At 41.9% G+C, this 13,396-nt stretch overlaps 1 protein-coding gene across 4 annotated transcripts in view; it reads left to right on the forward strand.

Moving 5' to 3' along the window:
• Positions 1–12,278, forward strand: part of AQP4 (aquaporin 4) — a 13,272-nt gene extending 994 nt beyond the window's left edge. Inside the window, exons 1-5 of one of the 4 annotated variants that reach the window (XM_042029372.1) lie at positions 7–72; positions 4,092–4,506; positions 5,432–5,596; positions 5,950–6,030; positions 7,748–12,278. In XM_042029372.1, the coding sequence (XP_041885306.1) occupies positions 41–72; positions 4,092–4,506; positions 5,432–5,596; positions 5,950–6,030; positions 7,748–8,026 (972 nt within the window). In that variant the 5' untranslated portion in view covers positions 7–40 and the 3' untranslated portion in view covers positions 8,027–12,278. Of the gene's footprint in view, positions 1–6; positions 73–4,091; positions 4,507–5,431; positions 5,597–5,949; positions 6,031–7,747 lie in introns of those variants that run through there. The other 3 variants (XM_042029368.1, XM_042029385.1, XM_042029377.1) reach the window with 3 other exon arrangements.
• The last annotated feature ends 1,118 nt before the right edge of the window (positions 12,279–13,396 follow it).

The raw sequence follows: 13,396 nt of genomic DNA on the forward strand, positions 1-13,396 counted from the left end.
CGCCCCGGCCCCGCCGCTCACCCGCACCCGCCGGGGAGGCATGAGCGACGGAGCGGCCGCTCCGCGCCGCGGGTGAGTGCGCGGCCCTGCGCGGGGCGCGGAGCGAGGGAGGGAGGGAGGAAAGGCAGGCGGCAGTCAGGAGACAGGCAGGAGACAGGCAGGAGACAGGCAGGAGACAGACAGGCGGGCGGGGACAGCCCCCCAGACCAAAGATGACTTGATGGGAACGCTTCGGCGAGGGGGCTGCGCGGCCGCGGGAGGGGACTGCCCGGCGCCGGCAGGAGTGCGCAGCCAGGTGTGGGGCTCCGAGTTGTTGCCTCTCTCCTGCGTTTTGCATCCAGAGAGGGCAACCAGGCAGCGGCTGCCCCTTCCCGAAGGCACTAAGGGTGCCTATCGGTCGCCCTGGGGTTTTAACATCAGAGGTGCGAAGGGTACAGAGAGAAGAAAACGCCCTCTTCTCTTTCCGCATGCTAAAACTTTGTTCTGTTGTCCACTTGCGGTACTGCAATGGAGAGTCGTGTGTGCAGAAAGCCCAGGCATCGCACAGCTAAAAAGTTGCGGTACTGAGCTCACGATGCTCCCCACCTCCTGTAGCCATCCATGCCAGTCGCTCATTAAACATCGTTTTGGAAAATGAGGCAAAATGGTTACAAGCAAGCCCTGCGACAGTGCATTTGTTTTGCAACAGTGGCCTGTCGCACTCCCCCCTCAAAGCTGGCCGGCAGGTGCCCGATGTGCATTCGAGCTCGAGCCGGCGGTGCCAGCTCAGGTCGGGCAGTGTGGGAGGTGGCTGCGGAGATGCCGCTGTAAATAGCCACTGCACGCACAGAACTCGTGGGTGACAGCAGTGTCGTGCGGAGTGGCTGGCCGCAAGCCTGCGTCCGGGATGCGTGCTCTGCTCCTTGAAATTATATTAGCTCGAAAACGAAGAATTTTTAAAATATTGTTTGACTTTTGTACCAAAGCCGTTGTTATGATTTATATTGTTATGCCTTTGAAGCCATAACCATGCCTGAAGCCCTGCTGGCAACGCGATCTGCAAAACCCACCTTGCATCCTATCAGACACAATTTATTGTGTAATCTTGTAGTCCAGACCAGAGAATTTCAAGTGTGGCCACATATGAAATTAATGTGTGACCATAACAGGAAAGTGTGTTTCTGTTGTATTCTGGATTTATCTAAGGAAATCATGAACAACAACTACTCCAAGAAAAACTTTTTTGCAGCTTTGATGGCAAATCTTAGCTGCTGAGAGGTCCCATTTTAGTTTCAGACCTGTTACAGCCATCACTCTCTCTCATCTCCAGCCTTTAAATTTAACTGCATGCTGAACAAATAGTGCATGTTCAAGACGGTTTTGATTTCTAAGTTGCTGATTGCCTTTGGATTTAAGTGAAAACCTGAACTCAGGGCTCAAGCACAGTATTAAGCTTTTATTAACATTCATGGGGGGTTCGCTGTAGGGAGGAAAGGTGTGCAGTTTGAAAGAAAAATTTGACTCTGACAGCTGGGCATTTTGCTTGGTGTTGAAATCACAGAAAAACAGACTGCTTCAAAAAAACATGCATGAATTAAAAATAGATGTTTAGATCATTAATTGTCAATATGGCTGATGGAGTTCTATGTAGCATGATGTTCTAGAAAAGCAAAAATTTATGTTGATGAGCCAGCTTCTGTGTTTGAAGCTTTTGGCTTGCAAGTAGCAGTTTTGCATTTTCAGGGCTGCAGATAAAATTGATGGAATTGACTGGATGTGCTCTCAGCAGGAGAAACAATATGAGATCTGTCCTTCATAAGTGGTAGCCTCCTTCCAGTCAGGCCCACCAGCAGTCCAGTAGAAGGTGTGATCTTCCACATGCATGTGCACACACACTCACTCTTAAGGTGATTTTCCAAGATATTCCATGACTAGTGAGGAGCCAGCTGCATGATCTTAATGCAAAATACACCTTTTTCTGCCCACTTTCCGGGATGAAGGTGGGTAATTAATTTGCTGATCTCACTATTCTCTGAGTACAGAAAGAGATGGTCAGGCACACTTGAACAAAAACATCAGGAGTCACCACGCTACTATAAGCCTTCATTCCCCTCATAGTGCCCTTGGTGGTCGGGAATTTTTCAAAACTCTTGAATATAACACCAGGGCTTGCACCAGGGAAATCCAGGTTGCATCCCAGCTGAGCTGAGGGATAAAAGAGTAGATAAGTGCTGCTTCCCTTGTCTGTGCACCCAGGTTTCTCTTCCATGGACTTGACTATATGTGTCATCTCTATCTTCACCTGGAACATGCCCAGGGAACTGGGAAAATGAGCTTTCCTCAGTATGGGTATAGCACCTGTGTCTTACTCAGGTCACTAAGATAAGTTATTAGTGAGGGTGCAGTAAGAGTATCAGAGGCAAGCCTTTAAGTTTCAGTGTGATTCTGGGCATAGGGTTCAAAGGTAAGAACAACCTGTGAGCTTCAGCTTTGAGGGAGGCAATGATTTTGGGTTCATTTTGTACAAAAATGGTTGGTCATTAACTGACTGTTAATATGAGATCTTACAAAAACATCTTTCCATTTGTCTTGAGTTCGACCTAAAATCAGAAGATTTGGGGTATTACTTTATTCTCTTTTGAGGTTCTGGCTTCACTTCTCTAGTAGAAAAAAACCCTCCCAAGTGTCTCAGATCACTTCACAAGCACTTTACAAGAGCCGTTTTTAGGAGAGAATGTAATTCTTGTTCTCATCTGAGATTCTAGAGAACTGAGATAGAGCTCAAAAGGCCTATCCAAAATACAGAGTAAATTAGCATAGGAAATGAGTCAGGCAAACAACTTATTTGCTCCAGTCACAGCATTAAATTGCTTTTCCCTAACTCACTGGAACTGTTAAGAAATTCATGGGCCATTCCTCTTGCAATGACTTGAAAAGGGCAGACATGCCTTTTATGCTTCTTTCTGATGTAACTGGTATTAAATATGCATTGTAGCTCAGTTACCTTAGATAACTGAGCATAAATTCGTCCATCTTCCACTTGAAATTCTGTTCCCAAATGTAGCAGCTGAATAGTCTTCCTTTTGTTTTCTACTATTTGGATGTGTTGGATGTTTCTTGCTTTTGTTTTTAGAGAATAATCTTTTTAGCATTCCTTAGAAACTAATTAAAATGCTTCCCTTTTGGCTTTTTCTCCTAATTTATTAATACCACAAATAACTTTTCTTTGGTGACCCACTTTCGTAGGTATCTGAACATCTAGCAAAATTGTAACTCATCAGGAAGGCAGTGTAGACTAATAAATAACATCTCCAGACAGGAAGAAAAGCCAAGACACTTCTTTCTTTGCCATGCAGAGTTTTACACACCACACATACAGAAAATATTGCTCTATTCCCCGGCTCAATCCAATGCCTTTAGCCCAAAAAAAAGTACTTTATTGATTACATGATTGATTTAAAGGTCAGAATGTAGGATTGCATCTATTCTCCTACCTGAATTCAATTTTCACCCAATATCCACAGTGAAGAAACTGCTCTTTGCATAAATATAAATTGAAATATTGGTCTGTGTGAGTGTTCAAGCAAATAAACTTTCTCTTCTAGTTCCCAGGGCAACTCCTCAATACAATGCTGTCATCAAAACCACTAGGCTTTGACTAAGACACTGCTTTTTACTGAATTGTCTTACCTGCTTTGTGAAAAATACAGATTTGCATAGAAAAAGAGGATACTCACTGATTTAATGAACATAATGATCAACAGGCCACTGGAAGTGGTAGATCTATACAGCTTCTAAATCAGAGGCCAGCTAGCATAGAAGAATACACTTTGTTTAATAATCATTTCAAAATACACAGACGTGGCTTTTTGGGAGCTGAAATTATACAGAGCTACCACAAGGAGTTATTAATTGCCCTGTGTCCTGCAGACATTCCAGTGTTGGGCATGTTTTAAGGACAGTCTGCTCTAAGAGTGTAGCCTGTGGTTGTCCCAGCCCAAGGATACTCAGTGTTGCTGCCTTCTCTCTGAAGTCTGCTGAAGAGCAACCCCTAACAGGAGAGCATAAGGTGTATTTGGTGATTTCTGATGAAGATTTGCTTTCCTTTTCAGTAAGTGTGGACGTCTCTGTAAGTGTGAGAGAATTATGGTGGCGTTTAAAGGAGTCTGGACTCAGCCCTTCTGGAAAGCCGTTTCGGCAGAATTTTTGGCCATGCTCATTTTTGTCCTCCTCAGCCTCGGCTCCACGATCAACTGGGGTGGAGCAGAGAAGCCCCTGCCTGTAGACATGGTCCTTATCTCCCTCTGCTTTGGACTCAGCATTGCCACCATGGTGCAGTGCTTTGGACACATCAGCGGAGGCCACATCAACCCTGCTGTGACCGTGGCAATGGTCTGCACGAGGAAGATCAGCCTGGCCAAGTCCGTCTTCTACATTCTTGCCCAGTGCCTGGGAGCCATCGTGGGCGCAGGCATCCTTTACCTTGTCACACCACCCAGCGTGGTGGGAGGCCTGGGAGTCACTGCGGTAATCACTTCTCCTCTGCCTCTTGAGCTAGGCTAGCTTAGACCCCGAGAAAACAGAATCAGTGCCACACAGAATGGGGAGAGCTCAGGTACAGATTTTTAACAGCTTGCTGGTTTATTTGCAACATCTAGACAGGGCTTAAAGCTCTCCTTAGGATGGGTTTATGCAGTATAACAGCTCTAGCTGTTCTTTTCATAGAAGCTCTCTTTCCTAGAACTTCCCCAAATCTGATGACAGCAGGTAGTGTTAATTTACATACAAAATTTAAATAATATATGCATGAAATGCCATTTTTATATGGTCTGGGGAGGGGGGAAATTAATTCCATGCTATTATGATAGGGATTGAAAAAACATCAATTTAAAATGACATACTTTTGAAATAGATTGTGGCTTAGATTTCAGCTTTGTTCTAAACTAATAAGGAATGCCATCAGTTAGCCCTGTTGCAGGACTTATTAAAAATGCACTTGAGCCACACACTGCTTAATTTTTAATTGAAATTTAAATTAATTAAGTCAGGGCTAATTAATGAATTTATAATTGAATAGTAAATTACAGTGCTCCCAAGGAAAAAAATGGTGAAAGGGAAGTGCAGCATTTGCAAATCCCTGTGTAAAAATAAACTACACTTCTGCAGTCCAACTTTGAAGTTACAGTTGGATATTACTGTTAAGCCTTCTATTCTCAGTCCAGCAGTGATTTTCCATGGTTCTCAAAATAAAAAACCATTTTAAGTTAAAAAAAAAAAATAAAGGGAGAAGAGTGAAGAGGGGGGAATCTGTACCTCTAAAAGTTCACTGCTGACTTTCATTTTGTAGTATTTAAAAATACCATTCATTGAAATACAATTTATGTATGTGATGGTTTTCTGATTTACAAAATTACCTTTTCTTCATTTCTGGTGTTTCTTTCCCTTCTTCCAGGTACACAGAGATCTTTCTGCTGGGCATGGTCTCCTGGTGGAGTTGATAATTACATTCCAGCTGGTTTTTACTATTTTTGCTAGCTGTGATTCAAAACGAAGTGATGTCACTGGTTCAGTAGCTTTAGCAATTGGATTTTCTGTTGCAATTGGACATTTATTTGCTGTAAGTTAATGGTTTCTCTTTAAAAAATAGATCGCTTTACTCTTTATGACTACTTCAGAAGTAAATGGAAACTTTTGTGACCTTTAGAGCAGTTACAGCTATATAGCTGCTGTATTCTATATGGATCCATGCCAAAGCCCTTTGGAGTCTCAGGAGTGTCCCCTTGGGTAGGGTGTTGCACCAGAATTTTCTGGCTGTTCATGTGATGACTTTGTTAACACTGTGTTAAGGCTCAGGAGAGTGAAGATAGCTGCTGTAAAGAGGAGGAGCCATACAAAACCAGGGTGTCCCATAGAAATCAAATCACTGCCTTCCAGACTTTAATAACAGGCAACATTTTCTCTCTGCTTTAGATCAATTACACCGGTGCCAGTATGAACCCAGCTCGATCATTTGGACCTGCTGTCATTATGGGCAGATGGGAAAACCAATGGGTAACTCTCCTTTCATACTTCCTTCACCGTCGCGACAAACAGTGATCAGGACTTCTTATACATCATTCGCTTTCAGTTCTCTCTCCTGTCACATCCCATAGTGACCATCCCCGAGGAAGACAGGCCCTGACCTGCCCCAAGCTTAGGCATCATCATGCTCCCCACCTGAGACTGCAGTGCAGCATGCAGCATGTTGGAATAGTACCTTACTATTCAGGGGCCATTTGGTAGAGGTAGTAGCTGCAGTAGAAAGGAAATCATATGGAAAGTTCAAAACAAAAACAAAGAAACACAGTGAGACTGAAAGAACTGAACTGCTGGAAAGAAAAATCCTCCAAGGCAGATTGCAAACCCTGCTGGTCATGCTGGTGAGGAGTTATGGAAGTAATTCTGTCAACTTCACGTTTCACCTGGTTCTGCAGCAAACTGGGGCAGATGTATAAAATGAGAACAGGGACCCACTGTGATCTGGCTCCTGGGGGAGAACCTGCCTTGGCAATTGCCTGCTGTGAGAGATGAAGGAGTTGCAGTCTGGAATTTGCAGACCAGGCCAGATGTTACCTGCTTCAGTTAAAAGTGTCAGCTTAGCCAGGAGCAGTTGTGCAGGAAACAATGTTATAAACAGGCTATGAATGATGCAGTAAATTTTTATAGCATCCCACAACCCAACTTACAAAAAAACAATTCACATTTTATAAGGGAGAGATGGATCACTGCTCAGCCTCACCTAATTATAGACAGGGAAATCACTTCTAGGGACACTTTCAGTGCTAACTGGAAGAGTTGCGTATTACAGTGCATATAAGGATTTTCTTGATTTTTAAAGTATGAAGCCCACATTGCTCCCACTGCAGCTAATAATAGAAATAGCATTGTCTTCAGGGCCTAAGGCTTCAATTCTGCAAACATGATACCATGTGTAACTTTGTTCCCAAGAGTTATCCTATTGAGGCAGATTTACCCAGTTATCAGTGAAGGCTTGCTCATATGAAAAACTGCTGTAGTTTTTCACAAGATTAATTATCCATACTCTGAGGAAGCCTGTAATTTATAACTAAAGCTATAAACAATAAACAAATGTACCATGGAGAAACTAGCAGGAGAAGCTTAGTTACTGTCCTGGCCACTTGGAAAGACAGCCTTTTCTCCTCCTCCAGAGCAGTGACATTGGCATGCCATTGACAGGAGCCTGTGGGCTTTGGCACCTATTAATGTTACTGCAGTGCTGCCTGCCATGATGAAATAGATAGGTACCTACAAAGTTGTGTTATGTCCATTTTATTTGCTTATTCAAATTAGATTATCAGACTACCTGTTGTGGTTGACTGCCTGTTGTATTCTGTAGGATTCAATGCCAAATTCAAAGTATTTTGGAAACATGAGTCTGAAATACCAAAGCAGAACTGTTTGTGTGTACACTAGGAAGGGTTTTGTTTCCTTGAAAGTTCATTTTCATCTTGGTTCAAAATGTAGAAAGAAAATCACTTTTCTAGGTTAGTGTTTCCTTTGTGTGTCTTCTTGCAAACAGTCAGTATTTGTGATCTACAGCTGTCAATGAGCGACGAAAAGTTTAGAGGAGGCCTCCTGTAAATAGATAGATCTATAAAACTTGACAAAATTATTTCACTTTGAAGAAGTGGGCCTGCTTGTCAATCTCCTTACTGCTGCTAATTTAAAAGTTTAATGCCTGGGGTTTTTCCCACCTCTTTTTTTGCAGGTGTACTGGGTGGGACCGATAATCGGAGCAGTCCTTGCGGGTGCTCTGTATGAGTACGTCTATTGCCCAGACGTTGAACTCAAGCGCCGCTTCAAAGACGTCTTCGGTAAGGCCACCCAGCCTTCCAAGGGGAAGTACATCGAGGTGGACGACAACAGGAGCCACGTAGAGACCGATGACCTGATCCTGAAGCCTGGCATAGTTCATGTGATTGATATTGACAGGGGCGAGGACAAGAAGGGAAGAGATCCATCCAGCGAGGTGTTGTCTTCCGTATGACTAGCAAGGAGCACTGAAAGCAGAGAGCAGCCTGCTAGCACGTCCACAGATATCCTTCCACCCATTAAAGAAACAGATCTCCTCTAGACTGAGCATCTTCCACTTCTTGAAAGGTATGGTGTGGGCAGCTGCATGGAGTGGTGTCACCAAACCATATGCCTGCTCAGTTGGAAGATTAGGACTTTGCTATAATTAGGATTCCCCATCTATTATTCCAAATTTAGACTTGTTCCTAGTATTTTCCTTTACTTCCTTCTGGAGCAACCCCAAAGTCAAAAAAAGAGATGAAAGCATTCTCCTTTAATAAATCAGTCAATAATGAGATGAAGATAGAGATGTGTAGCATTCAGATTGACAGTTAAGACATATCAGGAAATGCCTATAGACATGAAGACCTACTTATCAGATTGTTCTTCTGACACTTAATTGGCTGTTGTCAGCTCTGATTATAACATCTTACCCACAAAGCGTTCTCTGCGAGGTTCAGAGACAGCACCAGCACTATTTAAGAGTTTTATCCACAGTCAAGCAAAGGAGTATTGTTTCCACTCATGTACATCACTACTGCCTTGCAAACTACCTCTGAAAAAATGATACTTTAACAGGCTTTTAAAAAATATTCTGTCAACCCATCAAATTTCACTCACGTGATTTGCCGTATAAATACATTACCTTCATCCCCAAGAGTAAATGTGCTGAAATGGAATGTTGAATTGTACAGTAATAAGGCTGCAAAACAGTTGATAGTACTTCATGCTCCCTCTTGTCATTGTCTATCTGGTGAAACATTCTCCTGGGGTTTGACTATTGACCATTTAGTGTTAGCAGACTCTCAAGGTCATGCAAAGAATATAAAGGCTTTCCTGTTACTTAATAACTCAAATAAGAGATATCAGAAGAAAAGAAGGCATATCTGTTTTCAGTGCACTTGTTTGAATACACATTTCTGTGCTAATTTATGTAAACTAAAGGTTTAAATTACTTACCTATTTTCTTATGAGATGGTTTGAGATAGGGTTTTTTTAATTTATTAGTAATGTAGAGGAGTTTCAACTTTTAACTGTATTGAGACACTGATTGAGAAATATTTTTTTATAACAGGTGATAAAAATATGACTGCTTCTGGCTTTTTGTTGTAACCGATGCCTAACTATTTGAACAGCATCCCTGCTTGTTCCAGTGTTCATATAGTCATAAACTACACCTCTGGCAAAGGTTTCTTTATCTGTTGTTAGAAAAAGGTTCAAGTGCTTGCAGGGTGTTTTAGGGGGAAAAGGACATGAAATATGTTTGATAAACAGTCTTTCCCCTATAGAAGTATTTTGCAAGACATAATCACCCCAGCAGAACATTTCTGTAAAGCTGTTACTGACTTACTGCTTTTGTTTCTGATCAGTGGCTTTGAGTTTTACAATATGCAGCTGCAGAGCAGTCAGGAGCATGGTATTATTACTGTAATTATGTAGGTTTTATTTTAAAATTGAAAATCTACCCCTGCTTATTTTGCAATGAGAGGGAAAAAAGTATTAGTCCTGACTGTGGGCTGTATTAGCCTCGTCTGTTCTTTGACATACTCTACATGCAACCTTTATTACAGGGAATTAGATGTTTCTAATGAGATAATAAACCACTACAGCCCTCCAATCTATGCACTATGATCCAATGGCAGTTCCAGTATCCCAGCTTGCAGCACTGTATAATCCCAGCATGTCCTTTTTCAAGTTTCACATTCTTTTTGTCTTAAACCCTGTTACTGTGGCACAAGTTCCCTGCACTGAGCATGAGATTCATGACTCCTTCATGCATTGGCAGATGGACCATGACCTCTCCCCTGCTGCACCCAGGCACAGCAGGTAGCACACAGGGGCACAGAACAGGCCTTCCTCGTGTCACCCAGGGACAGCCCCACTCCTGACACATGAGCCCTCCCACCAGACGCTCCCTGTCACGTACCTGTTGCAGCGTTGCAGCAGGAGTCTGGTGAAACAGCTGATATCTGTCCTTGGCTGTGCCTCAACAGTGGCAGCATCACAGTTCAAGGGCAGGAGCATGGCTGGGGGCCTGCAATAGACAAATCTGCAGATAAGAGCTCCTTCCCACAGCAAGGACTAAATCTCCCAAGGAAGGGCAACACAGGCATGGTGTTAGACCTCTGCTCAGATGGATAAATACCATGATAAAGAGATTCAGTGAGAAAGATCAAAACTTGTTGGGAGATTTGTCTAGGCACTTAGTTGGGCATTATTTTTAATATATAGTTCCAATCCTGTATTTGTTAAATGGACGCTTTGGTTAAACCTTTGGCATGGCTTGAAAAGGTAAAGAGTAACACACGTAGAATTGGTGGATTTTTAAGCAAAGGTTTGCTTTTTTTGTATTTAAAGACACCCCTTAATTTGTGAATTTTGCATGTTACTGTGTTATTTAAGTAGGAAGCTGTGATTTGTTTTATGCTTAAGGGTCCTTTACACAAATGGTTTGATGTGTGCTTTCCTCACCCAGCCTGATTCTGCTGCTGAGGTGAGCATAAATGTGAGCATAGCACCAGCCACCTCTGTTAGGAGGATCTTTTTCCTGAAACACTTTGTATTAATGAAGTGTGGCAAACACTCAGAACCAGTCCCAGAACCAGCAGAACTCCTTATTGAGGATAAGATCTGAGACTTCTGAAAAGATCAGGGAAGAAAAGGGAAGCTAAAATAGAGACCACCAGACAATAAAGGTTGATGCCATGCCATTAGACATTAGCCAGAAAGCAGTGTGCGGTAGGTCTGCTCCTGATCCCACAGACTGAGACTCATGGGGGAATTTGTCATCGACTACAGTGGCAATGATCCTGAGCTTTTTTGGGGCCCGATGGCTTCTCTCACAGACTTCACTGTGTTTTTTCTAAAATCAGAGGCTTTCAGCAAGATACTTAATTTTGGAAGAAGATGTATTCAACTTGAGGTTTATGACCCACCCTAAAGTAAATCCTCAAGCGTGGCTGTAATCACAGGCAGTTCTGCCCCACCACAAGAGATCATTCATATAAGGGAACATCAGTCTTCAGCATCTATTAGGACTTGGTTTAGCACAGGGATATGTGCTCCTCTAAGCTGTTTTGCAATGGTGTCATCACTGTACAATAGTCACATTTGATTAAGTAATAGACTAGCATGACCTTTTTATGGATTTGAAATACTTTTGCTTTAGTATTTTTTTAAGATATGTACTTTGATCCTGTTTGAGTGAGATTTGTGTTCTAAAGCTCTTCAGCTCTATATTGCACCTCATAACATACTTGATGTCCTCTTAAAACTTTTCTTGCTTTTGGTGGGAAATGGTTTTTTGTTGTCACAGGAAGTCTGCCAGGCCTGTCATCATTTTGGGGCCCCAAAAAATTGGATGAGTCTCACTCCTCCATGATGGCACAATTGTTTTCAATGCTGTATTTGCACTTTAACAATCAGCTTCATAATATTAAGTTCCTGGGTTTCAGAAAATAAAGCATGGAAGCTAAGGGTGATTCCATTGAAGCACACAGATACCTTTTCGATTGTGTGTACTCTGTGGAGTTCATCACCCAAATTCTAACTATTCTCAGGAAAAAAAAATAAAAAGAAACCCTACAGCATACAAGTTGTCATCATAACCCTTCTGTTGAAGTGATCCACCTTTCAGTGGAAGTGAAGGAGTGAGATTCATCTCACGCAGTGTTTAGGCTTGTCACGTGTATTTGCATATCAGATTTTCAAAATGTGCTCTATTTCTGATTATTAAAAATTGCCATAGTATGTGCTTAGAAATCTAGGTGGCCATCTACCTTTCTAGTACTTGATGGCAGAGCAGTTGCTGCTGTGCTCTGAAACATCTTATCTGCTGTCTGTGTAACACCTTCAGGATATTATACACCATCCAATATTTTAATCTAATTAAAATATGTGAGAATTTACATTGTGAGTCTTTCTATTCAAGGTGAGAGGTGAAAACACCATGCACAATTTTTTGTATCTCAATTCAGCCTGTGTGTAACTGAGTTTTTCAAGGACTTTCTAAGTAGACAATATGTAAATATAGACTGAAGGATTTGCTACCCACTTATATGATCTAAGTCACCTTGTTGCAGTCTGAAATTCAGGACAAATGAGGTAAAACAAACTGTGTACATGGATTTTTCCACAAGACTGCTTATTGTTTAAATGCTTAGTCACCATGATATCAGAACTAATGTAATAGGACTTAAAATTTCCGTGTATAATATTTGGAATAATCTACTGAAAAATACACTATAAAATAATAATACATGATTATCTGGTTCCCACATGTATTCTACTGTATCTCACACTACTGTTGGAAATAAACATGTGTCAAAAAAAAAAAAAGGCATCTTGTGATTATTGGAAACATTTCATCATCCTAGGCTCAGGACTGAAATAGAAGGAAAACCCTTGAATCCAACCCAGAGAACATGTCTAAGAGGAGCCTGGAAGTGTGCACAACAGAGAATGAATTATTTACTGTGGAAAAATATTCATCAGAGAAGAGAGGTGCTTGTGCAAGAGATTTAATATCTTTAAGGAAATGAGCTAAACCAGTTAAAGCAAAAATTGTGCTGGTATGTTGTTATGGTTTAAGCCCAGCTGGCAATTAAGTACCACACAGCCACTCGCTCACCTCCTCCACTCCTAGCCCAGTGGAATGGGGAGGAGAATCAAAACTAAAACTTGTAGGTTGAGATAAGAGCAGTTTAATAAAAAACCCCACAACATCGGTGGGTTATCAACGTTATTCTCATACTAAATCCAAAAACACCGCACACACCAACTATTGAGAAGTACCAACTACTCTATCCCAGCTGAAACCAGGTCATATATGTACATCACTGATTTTGCCAGATGGTTTAAAAACTCATAGGACTAGTGGAGAGCTAAGGTTTTGAAAAGTGATAGAAATTGTACTGGCACTTCAGACCCCTTTCACTAAAACGCAGCTTGTGAGACCAAGCTCCCACAAGGAACTTCAGCAATGAAAATCAGATCCTGTGGCATTTACATTTCTAGTTGTCTAGCTCTTTGCTTGGAATGCAAAGTTTAGCTCCTATGACATTAATGGAAGTAAATTAGGATCCTGAAGATGACTAATATGAAAGCACATCACCTGGGATAGTGCCTAATCAGTTGGAACAGCTCACACCTGAAATTTACCCCTTGCAGTGCTTCATCTCTTGCCTTCAGCTTCTTCAAGCCCCAGAGGCACCTCACAAGAGGCTTAGGGGAGTGTGTGTCTGTGTGTGTTGCATATAACTTAATACACACGTGATTTGTGCCTTACTGAAACAGGTTCCCACGGGAATTTAGGCAGAACTAGTGAAAGTGTTTTGGTGTCACA

The sequence above is a fragment of the Corvus kubaryi genome, unplaced genomic scaffold, assembly GCF_017639235.1.
Source record: "Corvus kubaryi isolate FWS band 111438036 unplaced genomic scaffold, C.kubaryi_AGA036_p1.0 132, whole genome shotgun sequence".
Lineage (NCBI taxonomy): Eukaryota > Metazoa > Chordata > Aves > Passeriformes > Corvidae > Corvus > Corvus kubaryi.